The following is a 22,598-nucleotide window of genomic DNA, read 5'->3' on the forward strand; positions in this document are numbered from 1 at the left end:
ATAGGTATATAAACATGGAACCCACGAAATGAAAGGTTAAACCCTCTTCTTTCATTTAAAAAAAAAGTAAGTTTCTAACATTCTCCCTTCTCTAGTTATTCGCAATAGAACAACACTAAGTTTAACCAATTTTTCTGTTTTTGACTAGAAAACGGAGAAAAAGTTTTTTGTGAAAAGGTTCCTTTTGAGTTAAATTTTGACTTTGATGCCAATACTCTCTGCTTTTGTAGCATCTCAAACATCTGAACAGTCCTTTCCTTCGTTACAACAACATAAAAAACACAGAAAAATGTATTTTGATGGTAAATTTATTGATAACTATTGACAATTCAGATGTAGCAAAACAAAAAAACTTTGAACTACATATACAAGTGGGAAAAATTTTGAACTACATATACAAGTGGGAAAAACTTTGAACTACATATACAAGTGGGTGAGAGTGGGTGAGTGTGTGTGAGCATGCGTGCGCGTGTGCGTGTATGCGAGTGTGTACTCCAATTTTCAAACCAAGCTATTTACAATTTCTATATTTGACAAAAAGAAAAAATATTTTGAGCTATGTACAAGTTTGTGTACATGTGTGTGCCCCAATTTACAACGATACAACAACAATACAACTATTTACAATATTTACAAAAAAAAAAAAAAAAGAAATTCATTTTGAACTATATACATGTTTTGCGCATATGCACGAGTATGTGGGTGCGCACTGCTTGTATGAACTTTCAACTATTTACAAGTGTGTGTGGGTGTGTGTGTGCATGTGTGAGAATGTGTATCGCCCCTATGTGTAGTGTTTTTTGGTGTGGTATGATGTGAAGCAGCTTCCTGGGTGCAAGGGTACATGGCAAGATGCACACCACATGGTGGTCTCCCTCCTTAGGCCTTTTCGCTGGCACACCCGACACCTTCTTGTTGGCACCAACTTCCTGCTGGTGGGCACCAACTTCTCCAGCCGATGCCTGCCCATTTGTCCATCAAGCCTGCTCTCCGGGTCTTTCATATATGGGGCCCTTGTTTGTTTTCCCACAGCTTGCTCATCACCCTGTCCAACTTGCTTTTTCACGGTCCATGAAACAACAACCTTTTTTATAAACGCAAGTAAGGTTGCAGGCTTCTGTGGGTTTTTGACCCTGTATAAAACATGTGCATTGAACATGCACAATTGAAAAAGATAAGTGACAAACTTCATTGACCAATTTACAGAGCGCCTGAGGAAGGGGTAATAAACAATGTTTTGATCTAGTTTGTCCACCCCATTCATTGAAGCATTGTACTCCACAACACACTCCGGTTTGAGAATGGTGACTTTCTCCTTGTTCCCCTTCTGCCACACTTCCACAGGATGTGTTCTGTCTTTATGGCAGGTTGTCACCATCTTGACAGTCCGCTTGTCCTGCCATGCAACAACCATCACCTTCTCATTGTGACAGACAAGCTTGCCATTTGCCCCCAAGCTTGTCTTGTTTGCCTCTCTTATGAGCTGAGGTTCCCCACGGTTCTTTCGGAGTGTTCCACACACATTAGTCTTTGCTGAAAGAAGACGCTCACAGAGGCCAATAGAATTATAAAAATTGTCCATAAACAGGGTATATCCCTGTCCTGTGAGGCGGTCAAGTAGTGTAAAAACAATGTCAGGCAGGGTACAGGATACACCAATGTATGGCATCAAGTTGAAGCAGTAGCCAGTCTCAGAATCACAAAGAATATATTATTTAATCCCATATTTGATGGGTTTTTGGGGGTTGTACACTTTGAAAGAGAGCCGACCACGCCACATCATCATGCCCTCATCTATACAAATGTTTTGTTTTGGCGTGTACAGATCTTTGAATTTGGCCACTACATAGTCCAGGACTGGGCGGACCTTGTGCATTTTGTCTGATGAATCATGTGCAGTGCCATTGAAGTGTAAATACCTCCAAATAATTTGATATCTATTTCTGGACATTGTTTGTCCAAAAAAAGGTGCGCTCTCAAATTCCTCTACACTCCAGTAGTCTTCCAAGACAGGTTTCTTGATGAACCCTGTAATGAAACTTAGGCCAAGGAAGGTTTTGAGTTCTTCTACAGTAAGTGGCCTCCAGTCGTGACTTCTACTGTATGGAAGTCCACAGGGGTTTTCCTGCAACGAATCAAGCGCGTTGGCATTTGTCTCATCAACAATATGCTGCAGCAGCTCATTGGTGATGAAAAGCTCGAGAAAATCGACCGGCAGGTCTGACTCCAGCTCCGCAGCAGAGCCCTGGGGTCCAGGCTTAGCAGTGAAGCGAATCCTTTTTGGCCTCCAGTGTGTCTGCTTCCAGGATTGATCCTCACTACGGTTCAATGAATCAACTGTAAATTACAGAAAAATAAATACCATGAAACTTTTATTTATTGATGTGGTGTGATTTTTACTAAAAACGTTTTTACCTCTCTTAGCCCCACACAAAGCAGCCGCAGTATTTCTGGATGTACCTGCTGTGAAACATAGAATCAAAAGATTACTTTTTGTTTTATTGCTATATTTTTTTGCGGATTTTTTTATTTATTTATTTTTTTTACCTCTCTTTGCTCTGCCAATCGGTGAGACCCGACTGGTGGATGGCCAATCTGTAAATAATAGAAGCATATGATTTTTACTGCTGCCTGGATTTTTTTTTCTTTTGACCTTTCCTAAACATTTTCCTGCCCTTTCATACACTTAGATTTACACCAGTCATTTTCTCCTCATTGCTTGACTTAGTCTAGCTTTTTATATACATGCACAGATGTCGATCACTGAAAGAAGAACAATAAATAAGACTAACTAGTCCTTCTAGCATCAATGTTGTACTCCGTATCACATTTTTATCCCCACCCACATCGACAGAAAAACACAACTCGTACAGGATGGGTTTAAATTTGACGATCGCGCAAGTTATCATCAAGTTATCACAACACATTTACGTCCACAGCAATAAAATGCATCATCTGTACAGCCGTTAGTAATGGCAACTGTGGCAACAGTATAATAAATGAAGTGCATGTAACGGAAAGACGAGGAGATCGCGAGTAAAGGCAAAGTTAGCGAGTTAGCACGTTAGCTCTCACCGTCATCGCTACTCTGCGATGTGTCCGAGTCTTTGCTCCAGTCAGGGGTTTTTGTGGGCAGATACTCATCCGATGAGTCGCATGACGTGTCCGTCCATTCAGTGGAATCGATGGATGCAGCAACAGATTCCTCCTGACTGCCTTGTGAGCTCACAGGTTGACTAACATGCGGCTCCGTTTGCACACGTGGTACCTTGCTCCTCAACGTCATCTTTTCCCTTCTTTGATCGTCATTATTGTTCAAAGATGACGATCCTCTACGTTTCTGGCTGGACTTTGGTTTTAACAAACTCTCCTCCAGTGTAAGCTGTCTAAAAGTAGACATAATGCTTGATCTGCTATTCTAATATGCTCTGCTATGCTAATATGCTCCGCTCCTCAACTTCTCCTCAACTTCCGTTGGTGCTTCACGTTGGATAAGCTCACTCCCAAGGCAGTGCTGCCATCTAGTGGTGGAAGTAAATAGGCTACAACCTTGAAAATCACACATCTGATGCCCCAGACTTTTATCCGCAGCTTGCCATAAAAAAAAAAGGGATTGACGAATTAACTCGTCGAAGGCAGGGGGCGCTATTTTTCACTTTAACGAACTGACTCGTCCAAGGCAGTGAATGAGTTAACATCCACCAGTAGACTGTGGGCACACAAAAAGTCCGCGCCAAGAAGGGGAAAAGAAATGTCCGCAGTGACAAAGTCCCAAGTGAACCGGCGCTCTCCAAAACATACATCCATTGTCTTAGTGCCGTAGGTCCGGATAGGTGCATCGTTGGCCGCTGACAGGTGCGGGCCGTGAGTGCCCCCGGCTGCATCTTCAGCCGAGGCAGGCAACACGCTTCTGCGGGCGCCGGAGTCACAAAGGAATTTGAGTCTGGAGAGGGTGTCCATGACAAACAGCAGCCGGCACTCTGCGCCCCCACTCACAGCTGCAACTGAGTGGAGGCGTTGCCGTTTCCCGACGCAACAAAGGAGCAAGGGGTGCGGCACCTCTTCGCCTTGGTTCCAAAACGTGCGTGAAAATAGCATAAGCCAGGGGCTGATCGGCCATCCACGGCAGCGCGTGCCTTATGAGGTGCAGTTGCGGTCGCCGGGAATGGGAAGGTGCGTACAGAGGCCAAGACCTCGTGGTTGTAACGCTGGGTGGCCAGGAAAAAACGGTCAGCTTCCTCCGCCAGAGCACGTGGCTCGGAGATGGTAGTATTCGCTAGCGCTGTCTGGACATGAGGAGGCATGTGGCGCAGAAACAGTTCAATAAACAAAAAGTTCGGCTCCTCCGCGCCAAGCAGGTTCAGCATTTTTTCCATTAGTTCGGACGGCTTACTGTCCCCCAGGCCCTGGATGGCGAAAAGGCGTCGAGCCCGTTCCGGCCGTGACAGCTCGAAGGTCTTAAGGAGGTACGCTTTGAGCCCCGCGTACATATCCCGTGCCGGGGGAGAGGTGATAAAACTCACGGCTCTGGCCGCCGTGGAGCTCCCGAGCGCGGCCACGACGTGGTAGTAGCGCATGGAATCGTCCGCGATTCCCCGGATGGCAAACTGAGCTTCAGCTTGTACAAACCACGTCGCCGCGGCCGACTCCAAAAACTCCGGTAACTTGAGATCAGCGGAGTTCGCCATGTCGCTCAATTCGATCAAATTATCAGCCTCGGAAACGTCAACGGGGTGGATGTCAGGGTCACCAATGTAGCGAGTAGTGATGGGAGTCGGAGGCAGAGTGTTGAAGTCCGGAGCCAAAGGCCGGCAATTTATTGACATCAGCTTCTCAGCGTTTAACAGCAACAACAACTCACTCTGCGCGAAGCTCACAGACCTACCAACGTTTTGTTCTTTTATCCTTTCATCCTTTATCCCATCCAACTCCTCCTTCGTCCCAAGGTTCCGTGGGTGAATTATGTTCTAATCACTACAACTCACATATTAGTATCCAGCTTTCTCATAGAACTCAATTGAAGCAAAATGTTCGCCCACCTGTTAATTACGAAATGTGTGTGCGTGAATGTGCATATTTGTTAAAGAGACAGTAACTCATTTTCAGTTTGTTGATTATGGCTTAACTTCCACATTTCTTGATCAACTAAAACCATTCAAATTTTAAACTGTTCAGCTCATTTCCAATTTTCTTCTAATAAAAAAAAAATCAAAGCACAATATTAAATTTTTGTTTATGAAATGTAATGTAATGAACTGCTATTTAAATGGTGCTTTTTGAGCTATTCTGCCCAATCTCTCACGTCTGCAAAGCAACTGCCTCAGCCAATCAGAGCTGCTTGTCATCTAAGCCTGGGATTTTCGCATCACCGCCCACACACAGCGGCGGCCATCTTGCCCAAATGATTAGCTTGGCCAGGGATTCTCACACTACTGCCCACACAGAGCGGCGGCCATCTTGGCCAATTGTTGAGGTGCGCCCAGGATTCTCGGCCCCTGCCCGCGTGGAGCGGCGGCCATCTTGGCCAATTGATTAGCTAGGCCAGGGATTCTCACACAACTGCCCACACACAGCGGCGGCCATCTTGGCCAATTGATTAGCTTGTCCAGGGATTCTCACACTACTGCCCACAGACAGCGGCGGCCATCTTGGCCAATTAATTAGCTAGGCCAGGGATTCTCACACTACTGCCCACACAGAGCGGCGGCCATCTTGGCCAATTGATTAGCTTGGCCAGGGATTCTCACACTATTGCCCACACACAGCGGCGGCCATCTTGGCCAATTGTTGAGGTGCGCCCAGGATTCTCGGCCCCCATCCACATGGAGCGGCGGCCATCTTGGCCAATTGATTAGCTAGGCCAGGGATTCTCACACGACTGCCCACACAGAGCGGCGGCCATCTTTGCCAATTGATTAGCTAGGCCAGGGATTCTCACACGACTGCCCACACACAGCGGTGGCCATTTTGGCCAATTGATTAGCTTGGCCAGGGATTCTCACACTACTTCCCACACACAGCGGCGGCCATCTTGACCAATTGTTGAGGTGCGCCCAGGATTCTCGGCCCCTGCCCGCGTGGAGCGGCGGCCATCTTGGCCAATTGATTAGCTAGGCCAGGGATTCTCACACAACTGCCCACACACAGCGGCGGCCATCTTGGCCAATTGATTAGCTAGGCCAGGGATTCTCACACTACGGCCCACATAGAGCGGCGGCCATTTTGGCCAATTGATTAGCTTGGCCAGGGATTCTCACACTACTGCCCACACAGAGCGGCGGCCATCTTGGCCAATTGATTAGCTAGGCCAGGGATTCTCACACTGCTGCCCACACAGAGCGGCGGCCATCTTGGCCAATTGATTAGCTTGGCCAGGGATTCTCACACACCTGCCCACACACAGCGGCGGCCATTTTGGCCAATTGATTAGCTTGGCCAGGGATTCTCACACTATTGCCCACACACAGCGGCGGCCATTTTGGCCAATTGATTAGCTTGGCCAGGGATTCTCACACTACTGCCCACACAGAGCGGCGGCCATCTTGGCCAATTGTTGAGGTGCGCCCAGGATTCTCGGCCCCCATCCACATGGAGCGGCGGCCATCTTGGCCAATTGATTAGCTCGGCCAGGGATTCTCACACGACTGCCTACACACAGCGGCGGCCATTTTGGCCAATTGATTAGCTTGGCCAGGGATTCTCATACTACTGCCCACACACAGCGGCGGCCATCTTGACCAATTGTTGAGGTGCGCCCAGGATTCTCGGCCCCCATCCACATGGAGCGGCGGCGATCTTGGCCAATTGATTAGCAAGGCCAGGGATTCTCACACTACTGCCCACACAGAGCGGCGGCCATCTTGGCCAATTGATTTGCTAGGCCAGGGATTCTCACACACTGCCCACACACGTAGCATGCTAATGCCAAGTCAGCATGCTAATTCTAGCGTAACATGCTCATGCTAAATTAGCACATTAATGCTGTTAGCATATTAATGCTAATGCTAATTTAGCAGGCTAATGCTAACTTAATATACCAATGCTAGCGTAACATGCTAATGTTAAGTTAGCATGCTAATGCTAAGTTAGCTTAGCATGCTAATGCTAGCTTGCTGACCGACTGAGAGGTAAAGTACACCAACATTTGGTAAGCTGTTCAGTGCATTCAGCTCTCCACCTTGCAAGAGTCAGCAGTCACATTCAAAATTTCTGTGGAAATTTTTCTAGTTTCATAATGTCCTTTTCCACAATGGTCTTCTATTACATAATGGCGTTTTACAGCCGAATGACTTGGCCTGTCAATCAAATGACGGGGGCGGGGTTTGGGGTGGGGTGGCTGGCGGGAGCTGGGGGTTGGCGGGAGCTGGGGGTTGTGACGGCTTGTTTACTTTATGATAATGATCAAGATAAGGACATTAAACAAAAAAATTGAGCCTAAGTGGAATAAAGGAGGAGTTTTCAGTGTGATACATGATTTTCCAATTCCCATTGTATATTACTTTCTGCAACAAGCTCCAGAATGACAAATTTAAAAGTGGTTTCACAGAAACCAAAATATTAATTCTCATGTAAAAAAATAAAATAAAAATAAAAATTATATATTTCTTGGCACAAGTTTTTTGTCCATCCAGTGAACTATATCCGTAGCTACTTCATACCGTAATAGTGATATATGATCAGAACAACCCCTCTATATATTCTGGAGTGGAATTCCTTCTTTTTCAGTTTTAAGGGCAGCCTTCTTGTGCCTGCAGCACACTATTGTTACAACCACTATGATGATCAGCAGCAAGACGAGGAGGATGGCAGTTGCAATCACGCCCACTGAATACACTGTATGGAAGAGAAGAAGAAGAAGAAAAAAAAAAGACATTTGAGATTTAACATTAATGACAAATGTAAATCACTTAAAACAAAAACACATGTTCCTTTTGTAAAGATATATTAGCAGACTTATATACTTATATATATTTTCAGCGATGGCTATTTCCTACCATAGGTACCTATGAGCGTAAATACTAGATCGGTGTTTGTGCATCGTTCTGGCATCCCATTGGCTAAGAGGAACCTCTACCATAGGTATCTATGAGCGTATACTAGATCGGTGTCTATACAGCGTCCTCATCATTCATCCCGCGGCCCATGAGGTGTTCCGATGTTCGTAAATGTATGAACTAACGGCCGACGAATTCAAACAATTGGTGATTGATGAAGGCACAGTCAGTTTTTAACTCATTTGCTCCCAATAACGTGTAAATACGTATTTTTTTTTAATGTAGCAAGTGTCCCAAAGACGTATTTATATGTGTGTTTTTTTGGGGGGGGATGCTAGAGCATACAGAAGGCTTTGATTCAGCCCCTCAACTACAAAGAACGGTTGCAGAAATGGTAGTTATTACACAAATGGCCAGCAGGTGGCAGCAGAGCAAAGGAGATCAACCAGGGCCATCTAGAAAAAAAGCTCATTTACTTACAATTTTAAATAGATTTATGAAAACTGATAAAACTTAGCTCTCTTCTAATGCTAATTGCTGCAAAACGGAAACAGATAGAAACACTTTTTTTCCTAATAAAAGAAGAGACGTTAATCTTTCTTTTGGTAGGTTCCATGCTTTTATAGCAATGGAACACAATATTCTGTGGGCCTTGCAAAATACGTCAAAATCCAGTAAAACAGCCGGGAGCGAACGGGACTACTTCTGTGAAAATTGCTGGGAGTGACTGAGTTAATTGCGACGAGACGGGCCTTATTTTTGAAAAAGATGCCTTGCCATACTGGAGGTTTCCATGAAGTTTCGGAATTTGTTTAACTCATTCACTGCCAGTCCAGGAAAAAATGAATCTTTGACGTCTAAAGCCGTCTATGGCAGTGAATGTGTTAAATAAATGAAGACAATTTTAACAGCTACTTGAGGTGAAAGGTCAAATGATCATGTTGCTGGGTTTGGGTGGAATCCTCGAAGATAGTTGTGAACGGGATAGAGAGGGAATGACTATTTAACTCATTACTGCCATCCATCCATCCATTTTCTTGACCACTTATTCCTCACAAGAGTCGCGGGGGGTGCTGGCGCCTATCTCAGCTGGCTCTGGGCAGTAGGCGGGGGACACCCTGGACTGGTCATTCACTGCCATTTCAGGAAAAAATGAATCTTTGACGTCTAAAGCCGTCTATGGCAGTGAATGTGTTGAGAGTCACCCAGAAAAAGTGCTCACCAGTCGGGGGTTTGCTCACTAAGATGATGTTTGCCTTGGACATTTTCGAAGGATTGTTCGAAAAAAACAATGAGGACAGCAGTTAAAAAGATAAATGACCATCATTTTTATTCTTTATTCTTTGTTTTTTACATTATGCACAACTCTCATTTATTGTGCAATAATCTAATTGTATCATGTATTTGTTACATGTTTTGATGCATTTTCATGCTTTATAAAAGATTTATGTCTGAATTTTGGGCTGATTATAATCGGCGGCCGATAAATTAACCAGTGCTTCTCAACGAGGAGTGCACGAGCAGCAAGCGCTTCAGTGTTTCCCGCGCACACGTTTTCTAGGAAGTTCAGCGGCTGATTCATCAAAAGGCTACAACAACAAATGCAAATCCACTACAGGTGTATGTATTTTCATGTAACATACACCATAAAAAGGGTAACAACAATGCTTTAATATGTTGAGGTCACTAATAGTAATGCTTATGAATGATATTAGCAGCACAAAAACTCGGTTATTTTGTCGATATAACAATCATGTGAACTAAGCCCCATTTTTATATAACTATATGAGTAGCGCCAACATAAGGCACCACAGAAGTCCATGAATAACTCAGCAGAACGCTGGATTTAGAGCTTTTGGCCATCATTTGTGGGAATCACCTGTAGCTTGTAAGTCCATGTACGAAATAATGGATTGGAACATGGTGTGGCCGGGTAGTACAATCAAATGTAATAATTTACTATGTTAATTTGTTCACAACGCCATCTAGTGAAGGGACTAGAAGCCAGTTTTAAAATTGCAAGTTAAAAACCAGGGGCGAGCAGTGACTTAAAACCACAAAATATACATCAGTTTATTTAAAACGGATTTGAAAAAAAAAAAAAAAAAAAAAAAAAAAAGTTGGCTAAAAGTCACCAAGGCAACAAAATTTAAATTAAAAGCTCATCCTAGAGCAGGAACAAAGACATTGGGACTCGGGGTGGTAGATTCCACTCTTCCTCTTCGACTTGGGACCCGCACGCCAACAGCAGCACTCCTGTGGAGAAGGAGGAGGGTCTGCCAGTGGGGAGTACAGTGGTACCTCTACTTCCGAAATTAATTGGTTCTGGAAGAAAGTTCTTAAGTAGAAAATTTTGTAAGTAGAGACGCATTTTCCATGCAAATGCCCTAATCCGTTCCAAGCCTCCCAAATTTCAGACATGATTTTTTTTTTTTTAATGCAAGAATTTGTACTAAACAAAATACTGTAACGTTAACCCCTCACAACAAGACCAGCAGAGGTTAAGGTTTTCAAGAATCAGTGGCACTCAATGTGCAATTTGCTTGCAATGTAATTTTTGTGTAAGTCATCAAACCCATAACAGTCACAACTGACTTTGTGTTTCATGGCTGACAAGGTTTTGATGCAGAAGTGACTGCTCATACAGTTGCAGGGATTTACTAATTACTATATCTAATCTGTGAAATATTTCTGTCATTCTGAATACGGCAATAATTAACAATGTGATGAGAACAGATTAATGGAGCTATGAAAGGAATGCATGGAAGTTCAACTTCGCATAGCTGATGTTAAGTTGTTCATTTGACAGCAAACTTGTTGCACTGTTTCTGCTGGGTTTAATATGTCTTGAGAGAAGTCACATTCTTTTGAGGGAACTGAATTTAGACGAAAATAGATTTTAAAAAAATGGTCAGAAGCGTTCATGCAAGATGTTTAAAGTTGATACTAGATCAGGTCAGGTGTGTAAAGCTATATTTTTTAGCAACAGAGATTTTAGTCATCGTATTGTTGGTCATGTTGCAACTTTGCTATCATTCAAGTATTCTAAATGATTTGTTGCTAATTAATTTTACAGGGCTTTATCCTAGAGCACAGACCGTCACCTGGAAATCCACAAACTTTAAACCCATTCTGACCTGGGAACCAGTACCAACTGATTACTCATACACTGTAGAGTTCTCTATGTAAGCATCAAAAGTGTACAGTAGAGTTCTTCCAATAGAACTTTCTGCTCTATCATCTGATTGGTATTTATTTTCTAAACGTGTAATATTTTGCAGGGTTTCCAGGGACAAACAGCGCAACTCTAATTGCTTACGTATCTCAACAACTATGTGCGATCTGACCAGTTCACTGACCGACTTGAATGCCTGCTACGTAGCTGATGTCCTGTCTGAACCCCCACTGGGAGTAACCTCTGACCTCACTGAATTCCCACACACAAGCTCGTCACGATTCTGCCCCGCCAATGAGAGTAAGTTTATATTAAACCAACATCATTAAACTGAAGCCAAAAATGCTGACAGTGGCAGCAGTGTGCATACATTACAAACCTGATTGTAGTACAAGTACAGTGGTACCTCTACTTACGAAATTAATTGGTTCTGGAAGAAAGTTTTTAAGTAGAAAATTTGGTAAGTAGAGATGCATTTTCCATGTAAATGCCCTAATCCGTTCCAAGCCTCCCAAATTTCAGACATAAATGTTTTAGAAAGCATAAAAATGCATCAAAACATGTAACAAATACATGTGACAATTAGATTATTGCACAATAAATGAGTTGTGCATAATGTAAATAACAAAGAATAGAGTAAAGAATAAAAATGATGGTCATTTACCTTTTTAACTGCTGTCCTCATCGTTTTTTGCCCTCTGGTTCATGTTCTCCTCTCTCAGAAGTGTTTTTTTTGTTTTTGCCTGGTGTTTTGTAAAGAACTGATCCATGGATGTTTTTTTTTTTTTTTTTTTAAACAATCCTTCATTAATGTCCAATGCAAACATCATCTTAGTGAGCAAACGCCCGACTGGTGAACACTTTTTCTGAGCGATTCTTTTAAACAAATTCAGAAACTTCATGGAAACTTCCGGTATGGCGAGGCATTTTTTTTTTCTTTTTTTAAAAAAAAGGCCCGTCTCGTTGCAGTTAAAAACTTACTGTGCCTTCATCAATCACCAATTGTTTGAATTTTTGCACAAATTCGTTGGCCGTTAGTTCATACATTTACGAACATCGGAACACCTCATGGGCCGCGGGATGAATGATGAGGACGCTGTATAGACACCGATCTAGTATACGCTCATACCTATGGTAGAGGTTCCTCTTAGCCAACGGGATGCCAGAACGATGCACAAACACCGATCTAGTATACGCTCATAGGTACCTATGGTAGGAAATAGCCATAGCCGAAAGTATGTTGCGTTCGGTAATGTATTTTTACCTTTCGTATCTAGAAATTTCTTTCGTAACAAGAGGCAATATTTTCCCGTTGAGGAGTTTCGTAACTCGAAAATTTCGTATGAAGAGACGTTCGTAAGTAGAGGTTCCACTGTATAGCGCTTGAATCATAAAATCGGAAATGCTCCATAAAAATGTATAGAGGGCGCGATTTATTGCAAATTGCACAAGAAATCTCTAAGAATTCATGTTCATGACAAGTCTGATGTGTGTGCAAAGTTTCATGAGTTTTCACACATGGCAAACAATGCATCGCTATGGCAACAGCGTGCGACAAAATAAAAAACTCAAGTTTAAAGACGGTCGGATGAATTTTGTAGGAGTCTGTTAAAATATGACCCCTAAAAAAGGCCACAAAAAATGGCTACAAATCCCACCGTAAATCAAAATGGCGGACTTCCTGTTTGGTTTAGCACATGGTTCCAAGAGACTTTTTTGTACATCGTGGGCTCTTAAGTATGCCTGCAAATTATCATAGCGCTAGGTGAAACGTACAACCGGGAATGCTTTGTCAAAGAGGAGTTTTTTAGCTCAAAATGTGATGTGTCCCTGGGGGACTTCCTGTTGGGTTTAGCACAGGCAACAAGAGACTTTTTTTGTACATCGTGGGCTGTTACATATGTCTCCAGATTTTCGTAGCTCTAGCTGCTTCCTACAACTGGGAATGCTTCATTAAGAAGGAATTTTTTTCTTTGCAAACTGTGCATGCCACGGCATCAGCGTGCGACGAAATAAAAAGCTTTCAATAACTTTTCATCTTCAACATCTTAAGATGAATCACACCAAGTTTGGAGATGATCGGATAAACTCTGTAGGAGGAGTTCGTTAAAATAAGACCCCTATGAAATGGCCCAAAAAATGGCCACACATTCCAAAGTAAATCAAAATGGCGGACTTCCTGTTAGGTTTAGCATATGGTTCAAAAAGAGTTTTTTGTACCTCGAGGGCTGTTACATATGTCCTCAAATTTTGGTTACTCTAGGTGAAACGTACTACCGGGAATGCTTCATTAAGTAAGAATTTTGAAACGGAAAATTTGATGCCCTGCCTCTGGCGGACTACCTGTTAGGTTTAGCATATGGCACCAACAGACTTTTTTGTAGATCATAGTCTGTTACATATGTGTACCAATTTTCGTAGCTTTAGATTAAACCTACAACCGGCAATGCTTCGTTAAGTAAGAATTTTGAAACTCTAAATTAGATGCCCCATCCCCGTCATATAGTATGTCAAAAACTTTAGATTTTTTACAATGATGTTGTCCCAGGTGTTGAGATGGTACAGCCCAAGTTTGAAGTCAATCGGGTTAACCGTGTAGGAGAAGTGGGCAAAAGAATGACCTCTGTATATGTACAAAAATGGGCTAAAATTGGACATTTAAATACTCATACCTCACTTCCTGTCTATTTTAGGGTACACATATCAAAGAGGTTTTTGTTCATCTGGATGTGCTACAGGTGCCACACAATTTTCATAGCCGTCGGACAATCGCAGCGGGCCAGGGATCTGTTTAACCTATGTAGGTGGCGCTATGGAGCCATTTTTCTGTTATCACCTATGGCGACTTTAAAATATCAAATTTTTCGCCAGGCCTGACGTGTGTGTAAAGTTTGGTGAGTTTTCGTTCACGTTTAGTGTCTCAAAAATGTGATTGTTTGCGGAAAAGAATAATAACAAAGAAAAAGAATAATAAGAATTCCTTGAAAAACAATAGGGCCTCGCAGCGGCACCGCCGCCGCCGCTGCTCGGGCCCTAATAAAGGGCCCTCGCAACCCGTGCCACGTTGGGGTATTTGCACGTCGGGGTACTGGCACGTTAGGGTACTGTTTCATAAGAAACCGTCTAAATTGTAAATATTTTTGCCATGCTTTTTGTGTTTGTTCACATTGCTATGGAATACTTTGTCTAGGTATTCAGCTGATAGGTATGCCTCCCAATATTCACACATCTAGCTGAATCATATAAAAAAAAAAATTCTTTGCAAACAATGCATCGCTACAGGGGCGGCACGGTAGTCTAGTGGTTAGCACGTCCACTTCCCAGTTCTGAGGTCTCCGGTTCGAGTCCAGGCTCGGACCTTCCTAGGTGGAGTTTGCATGTTCTCCCCGTGCCCGCTTGGGTCTTCTCCGGGTACTCCGGTCTCCTCCCACATTCCAAAGACATGCATGGCAGGTTAATTGGGCGCTCCGAATTGTCCCTAGGTGTGCGTGTGAGTGTGGATGGTTGTTCGTCTCTGTGTGCCCTGCGATTGGTTGGCAACCAGTCCAGGGTGTCCCCCGCCTACTGCCCAGAGCCAGCTGAGATAGGCGCCAGCAGCCCCCGTGACCCTTGTGAGGAATAAGCGGTCAAGAAAATGGATGGATGGATGGGCATCGCTACAGCAAAGGCGTGCGACAAAATAAACAATTTCAATAACTTTTCATCTTAAATATCTTAAGATGAAACGCGCCAAAGAATATATGATGCCTATAAAAGGCCCCAAAAATGGCAACAAATACCAAAGTTAATCAAAATGGCAGACTTCCTGTTTGGTTTAGCATATGGCTTTAGAAACTTTTTTGTAAGTCTTAGGCTGATAGGTATCCAAATTTTTTCACATCTAGCTGAATCATACATTTCCAAAAGCTTCATAAAAATGTCGAGATGGCGCTATTGAGCCATTTATTGAAAATTGCAGAAAAACTCTCTAAAATGTTAATTTTTATGGCAAGTTTGATGTGTGTGCAAAGTTTCATGAGTTTTCGCATGTTTAGACAAAAAAAAAAAGCAGCATTTTACTTGGCAAACAATGCACCGCTATGGCAACGGCGTGCGACAAAATAAAACACTTTCGATAACTTTGCATCTTAAACATCTTAAGATGAAGCACACTAAGTTTGAAGACAGTCGGATAAATTTTGTAGGAGGAGTTCGTTAAAGTATGACCCCTAAAAAAGGCCACAAAAAATGGCTACAAATCCCAACGTAAATCCAAATGGCAGACTTCCTGTTTGGTTTAGCAGATGGTTCCAAGAGACTTTTTTGTACATCGTGGGCTCTTATGTATGCCTCTAAATTATCATAGCGCTAGGTGAAACGTACAACCGGGAATGCTTCGTTAAAGAGGAGTTTTTTAGCTCAAAATGTGATGCCCAGCCCCTACGGGACTTCCTGTTGGGTTTAGCACATGGCACCAAGAGACTTTTTTTGTACATCGTAGGCTGTTACATTTGTCTCCAAATTTTCGTAGCTCTAGCTGCTTCGTACAACTGGGAATGCTTCATTAAGAAGGAATTTTTTCCTTTGCAAACTGTGCATGCCACTGCAACAGCGTGCGACGAAATAAAAAACTTTCAATAACTTCTCATCTTCAACATCTTAAGATGAATCACACCAAGTTTGGAGATGATCGGATAAACTCTGTAGGAGGAGTTCGTTAAAATAAGACCCCTATGAAATGGCCCAAAAAATGGCAACACGTTCCAAAGTAAATCAAAATGGCGGACTTCCTGTTCGGTTTAGCATATGGTTCAAAAAGAGTTTTTTGTACCTTGAGGGCTGTTACATATGTCTTCAAATTTTGGTAACTCTAGGTGAAATGTACAGCCGGGAATGCTTCATTAAGTTAGAATTTTGAAACACAAAACTAGATGCCTCGCCTCTGGCGGACTTCCTGTTAGGTTTAGCATATGGCACCAACAGGCTTTTTTGTAGATTATAGTCTGTTACATATGTGTACCAATTTTCGTAGCTCTAGATTAAACGTACCACCGGCAATGCTTCGTTAAGTAAGAATTTTGAAACTCTAAATTTGATGCCCCGCCACCGTCATATAGTATGTCAAAAACTTTTGATTTTTTACCATGATGTTGTCCCAGGTGTTGAGATGGTACAGCCCAAGTTTGAAGTCAATCAGGCTAACCGTGTAGGAGAAGCGGGCAAAAGTATGACCCCTGTAAATGTGCAAAAATGGGCCAAAATTGGACATTCAAATACTCATACCTCACTTCCTGTCTATTTTAGGGTACACATATCAAAGAGGTTTTTGTTCATCTGGATGTGCTACAGGTGCCACACAATTTTCATAGCCATAGGACAATCGTAGCGGGACAGGGATCCGTTAAACCTATGTAGGTGGCGCTACAGAGCCATTTTTTTGTTATCATGTATGGCGACTTTAAAATATCACATTTTTCGCCAGGCCCGATCTGCGTGTAAAGTTTGGTGAGTTTTCGTTCATGTTTAGTGCCTCAAAAATGTGATTGTTTGCGGAAAAGAATAATAACAAAGAAAAAGAAGAAGAAGAAGAAGAAGAACTAGAGCTGCGAGCAGCTATAAAGGGCCCTCGCAACCCGGGCCACGTTGGGGTATTTGCACGTCGGGGTACTGGCATGTTGGGGTACTGTCAAATAGGAAACCATCTAAATTGTAAACGTTTTTGCCATGCTTTGTGTTTTTAAAGTTTCATGGAAAGGCCAAAAACGATGCACAATTAACAAAATAAAATCAAAATGGATTGGCACATGGCTATATAGAATACTTTTTTAATATATTCGGCATGCCTGCCAATATTCACACATCTAGCTGAATCATATAATCGGAAATACTTCATAAAAATGTCTAGAGGGTGCTATTGAGCCATTTATTACAAATTGCACAACAAATCTCTAAATAAAATATTCATGTTCCAGACAGGTCTGGTGTGTGTGCAAAGTTTTGTGAGTTTTCACCCATATTTAGACTCTCAAAAAAGCATTTTTCTTCACAAACAATGCATGGCTACAGCAAAGGTGTGTGACAAAATAAAAAAATTCAATTACTTTTCATCTTAAATATCTTAAGATGAAACACGCCAAAGAATGAAGACGATCTGATAAGTTCTGTTGAAAATATGACCCCTATAAAAGGCCCCAAAAAATGGCTACAAATACCAAAGTAAATCAAAATGGCAGACTTCCTTTTTGATTCAGCATATGGCTTTAGAAACCTTTTTGTAAGTCTTAGGCTGATAGGTATCCCAATTTTTACAAATCTAGCTGAATCATAAAACACAAAACATTTGCAAAAGCTTCATAAAAATGTCTAGAGGGCGCTATTGAACCATTTATTGCAAATTGAATAAGAAATCTCTAAAATATTCATGCTGATGACAAGCCTGATGTGTGTGTAATGTTTCATGAGTTTTTGCACATGTTTAGACCAAAAAAAAAAAGCAGCATTTTACTTGGCAAACAATGCATCGCCATGACAACGGCGTGCGACAAAATAAATAACTTTCGATAACTTTGCATCTTAAACATCTTAAGATGAAGCACACCAAGTTTAAAGACAGTCGGATAAATTTTGTAGGAGGAGTTCGTTAAAATATGACCCCTAAAAAAGGCCACAAAAAATGGCTACAAATCCCAACGTAAATCAAAATGGTGGACTTCCTGATTGGTTTAGCATATGGCTCCAAGAGACTTTTTTGTACATCGTGGGCTCTTATGTATGCCTGCAAATTATCATAGCGCTAGGTGAAACGTACAACCGAGAATGCTTCGTTAAAGAGGAGTTTTTTAGCTCAAAATGTGATGCCCGGCCCCTGGGGGACTTCCTGTTGCATTTAGCACATGGCACCAAGAGACATTTTTGTACATCCTGGGCTGTTACATATGTCTACAATTTTTCATCGCTCTAGCTGCTTCGTACAACTGGGAATGCTTCATTAAGAAGGATTTTTTTCCTTTGCAAAAAGTGCATGCCACGATAACAGCGTGTGACGAAATAAAAACCTTTCAATAACTTTTCATTTTCAACATCTTAAGATGAATCACACCAAGTTTGAAGATGATCGGATAAACTCTGTAGGAGGAGTTTGTTAAAATATGACCCCTATGAAATGGGCAAAAAAAATGGCAACACATTCCAAAGTAAATCAAAATGGCGGACGTCCTGTTAGGTTTAGCATATGGTTCAAAAAGAGTTTTTTGTACCTCGAGGGCTGTTATATACCTCTACAAATTTTGGTAACTCTAGGTGAAACGTACAGCCGGGTATGCTTTGTTAAAGAGGAGTTTTTTTAGCTCAAAATGTGATGCCCGGCCCCTGGGGGACTTCCTGTTGGGTTTAGCACAGGGCACCAAGAGACTTTTTTGTACATCTTGGGCTGTTACATATGTCTACAAATTTTCGTAGCTCTAGCTGCTTCGTACAACTGGCAATGCTTCTTTAAGGATATTTTTTTTCCTTTGCAAACAGTGTATGCCATGACAACAGCGTCCGACGAAATACAAAGCTTTCAATAACTTTTCATCTTCAACATCTTAAGATGAATCACACCAAGTTTGAAGATGATCGGATAAACACTGTAGGAGGAGTTCGTTTAAATAAGGCCCCAATGAAATGGCCAAAAAAATGGCAACACGTTACAAAATAAATCAAAATGGTGGACTTCCTGTTAGGTTTAGCATATGGTTCAAAAAGAGTTTTTTGTAGGTCATAGTCTGTTACATATGTGTACCAATTTTCGTAGCTCTAGATTAAACGTACAACCGGCAATGCCTCGTGAAGTAAGAATTTTTAAACTCTAAATTTGATGCGCCGCCGCCGTCATATATTATATCAAAAACTTTTCATTTTTCACAATGATGTTGTCCCAGGTGTTGAGATGGTCCATCCTAAGTTTGAAGTCAATCGCGTTAACCGTGTAGGAGAAGCGGGCAAAAGTATGACCCCTGTAAATGTGCAAAAATTGGCAAAAATTGGACATTTAAATACTCATACCTCACTTTCTGTCTATTTTAGGGTACACACTTCAAAGAGGTTTTTGTTCATTGGGATGTGCTACAGGTGCCACACAATTTTCATAGCCGTCGGACAATCGTAGCGGGACAGGGATCCGTTTAACCTATGTAGGGGGCGCTAAGGAGCCATTTTTCTGTTATCATGTATGGCGACTTTAAAATATAAAATTTTTCGCCAGGCCTGATGTGCGTGTAAAGTTTGGTGAGTTTTCGGTCACGTTTAGTGTCTCAAAAATGTGATCGTTTGCGGAGAAGAATAATAATAAGAATAATAATAATAAGAATTCCTACAAAAACAATAGGGCCTCGCAGCGGCACCGCCGCCGCCGCTGCTCGGGCCCTAATAATAATAATAACTAGAGCTGCGAGCAGCTATAAAGGGCCCTCGCAACCTGGGCCACGTTGGGGTACTTGCACGTCGGGGTACTGGCACGTTGGGGTACTGTCAAATCGGACAAGGACCATCTAAAATGTTTTTGACAAGCTTTGTAAGTGCAAAAGGCCAAAGATGGTGTGCAATTCCCAAAATAAATTCAAAATGGCGGACTTCCTTTTAGGTTTAGCATACGGCTACAGAATACTTTTTGTAGGTCTTAAGCTAATAGGTATGCCTCCCAGTTTTCACAAATCTAGGTCAAGTCATCTTTAGTTGTGTATCGCTTGAATCATACAATTGGAAATGCTCCATAAAAATGCATAGAGGGCGCTATTGAGCACAACGTTGGGTTACTTGCACGTCAGGGTACTGGCACGTTGGGGTACTGTTACATGGAACAAGGACCATTTAAAATGTTAGTTTTTTCCATGCCTTGTCTGTGCAAAGTTTAATGAAAGAGGCCAAAAATGATGTATAATTCCCAAAATAAAATCAAAATAGCGGACTTCCTCTTTGGTTTGGCAAATGGCTACATAATACTTTTTTGTAGGTATTAGGCTGATAGGGGTCTGTCCTAATTTTCACAAATCTAGCAGAATCATACAATCGGAAATACTTCATAAAAATGTCTAGAGGGCGCTATTTATTGCAAATTGCACAATAAATCTCTAAAAATTCATGTTCATGACAAGTCTGATGTGTTTGCAAAGTTTCATGAGTTTTCACACATGTATAGATAAAAAAACAAAGCAGCACTTTACTTGGCAAACAATGCATCGCTATAGCAGCAGCGTGCGACAAAATAAAAAACTTTCGATAACTTTGCATCTTAAACATCTTAAGATGAAACACACCAAGTTTGAAGACGGTCGGATGAACTTTGTACGAGGAGTTCGTTAAAATATGACCCCTGAAAAAGGCCACAAAAAATGGCAACAAATCCCATCGTAAATCAAAATGGCAGACTTCCTGTTTGGTTTAGCACATGGTTCCAATAGACTTTTTTGTACATCGTGGGCTCTTATGTATGCCTGCAAATTATCATCGCGCTAGGTGAAACGTACAACCGGGAATGCTTCGTTAAAGAGGAGTTTTCTAGCTCAAAATGTGATGCCCGGCCCCTGGGGGACTTCCTGTTGGGTTTAGCACATGGCACCAAGAGACTTTTTTGTACATTGTGGGCTGTTACATATGTCTACAAATTTTTGTAGCTCTAGCTACTTCGTACACCTGGGAATGCTTCATTAAGAAGGATTTTTTTCCTTTGCAAAAAGTGCATGCCACGACAACAGCGTGCGACGAAATAAAGAGCTTTCAATAACTTTTCATCCTCAACATCTTAAGATGAGTCACACCAAGTTTGAAGATGATCGGATAAACTCTGTAGGAGGAGTTCGTTAAAATATGACCCCTATGAAATGGCCCAAAAAATGGCAACACATTCCAAAGTAAATCAAAATGGCGGACGTCCTGTTAGGTTTAGCATATGGTTCAAAAAGAGTTTTTTGTACCTCGAGGGCTGTTATATACCTCTACAAATTTCGGTAACTCTAGGTGAAACGTACAGCCGGGTATGCTTTGTTAAAGAGGAGTTTTTTTTAGCTCAAAATGTGATGCCCGGCCCCTGGGGGACTTCCTGTTGGGTTTAGCACAGGGCACCAAGAGACTTTTTTGTAAATCTTGGGCTGTTACATATGTCTACAAATTTTCGTAGCTCTAGCTGCTTCGTACAACTGGCAATGCTTCTTTAAGGATATTTTTTTTCCTTTGCAAACAGTGCATGCCATGACAACAGCGTGCGACGAAATACAAAGCTTTCAATAACTTTTCATCTTCAACATCTTAAGATGAATCACACCAAGTTTGAAGATGATCGGATAAACACTGTAGGAGGAGTTCGTTAAAATAAGGCCCCAATGAAATGGCCAAAAAAATGGCAACACGTTCCAAAATAAATCAAAATGGTGGACTTCCTGTTAGGTTTAGCATATGGTTCAAAAAGAGTTTTTTGTAGGTCATAGTCTGTTACATATGTGTACCAATTTTCGTAGCTCTAGATTAAACGTACAACCGGCAATGCCTCGTGAAGTAAGAGTTTTGAAACTCTAAATTTGATGCCTCACCCCCGTCATATAGTAGGTCCAAAATTTTTGATTTTTTACCATGATGTTGTCCCAGGTGTTGAGATGGTACATCCCAAGTTTGAAGTCAATCGGGTTAACCGTGTAGGAGAAGCGGGCAAAAGTATGACCCCTGTAAATGTGCAAAAATTGGCAAAAATTGGACATTTAAATACTCATACCTCACTTTCTGTCTATTTTAGGGTACACACTTCAAAGAGATTTTTGTTCATTGGGATGTGCTACAGGTGCCACACAATTTTCATAGCCGTCGGACAATCGTAGCGGGACAGGGATCCGTTTAACCTATGTAGGGGGCGCTAAGGAGCCATTTTTCTGTTATCATGTATGGCGACTTTAAAATATCAAATTTTTCACCAGGCCTGATGTGCGTGTAAAGTTTGGTGAGTTTTCGGTCACGTTTAGTGTCTCAAAAATGTGATCGTTTGCGGAGAATAATAATAATAATAATAATAATAATAAGAATTCCTACAAAAACAATAGGGCCTCGCAGCGGCACCGCCGCCGCCGCTGCTCGGGCCCTAATAATAATAATAATAATAATAATAATTCCTACAAAAACAATAGGGCCTCGCAGCGGCACCGCCGCCGCCGCTGCTCGGGCCCTAACTAGAGCTGCGAGCAGCTATAAAGGGCCCTCGCAACCTGGGCCACGTTGGGGTATTTGCATGTCGGGGTAAAGGCATGTTGGGGTACTGTTTCATAGGAAACCGTCTAAATTGTAAATGTTTTTGACATGCTTTGTGTTTGCAAAGTTTCATGGAAGGCCAAAAATGATGCACAATTAAAATAAAATCAAAATGGATTGGCACATGGCTATAGAATAATTTTTGGAGGTATTAGGCTGATAGGTATGCCTCCCAATAT

At 42.0% G+C, this 22,598-nt stretch overlaps 1 protein-coding gene and 1 long non-coding RNA gene across 2 annotated transcripts in view; both read right to left on the reverse strand.

The window, feature by feature from the left end:
- Window positions 1-196: 196 nt before the first annotated feature.
- On the reverse strand, window positions 197-2,965 carry LOC144009528 (uncharacterized). The gene is made up of 3 exons (XR_013280954.1): window positions 2,548-2,965; window positions 2,416-2,463; window positions 197-2,337 (listed from the first exon to the last, which is right to left on the reverse strand). It is a non-coding gene; the product is annotated as an uncharacterized LOC144009528 (long non-coding RNA).
- Window positions 2,966-4,788: 1,823 nt separating this feature from the next.
- f3a (coagulation factor III, tissue factor a) overlaps window positions 4,789-22,598 on the reverse strand; it is an 89,358-nt gene continuing 71,548 nt past the window's right edge. The window contains exon 6 of the mRNA XM_077508941.1: window positions 4,789-7,833. Coding sequence (XP_077365067.1) covers window positions 7,691-7,833 — 143 coding nt within the window. The 3' untranslated portion in view covers window positions 4,789-7,690. The remainder of the gene's footprint in view (window positions 7,834-22,598) is intronic.

Source organism: Festucalex cinctus, chromosome 20 (assembly GCF_051991245.1).
Source record: "Festucalex cinctus isolate MCC-2025b chromosome 20, RoL_Fcin_1.0, whole genome shotgun sequence".
Classification (NCBI taxonomy): domain Eukaryota; kingdom Metazoa; phylum Chordata; class Actinopteri; order Syngnathiformes; family Syngnathidae; genus Festucalex; species Festucalex cinctus.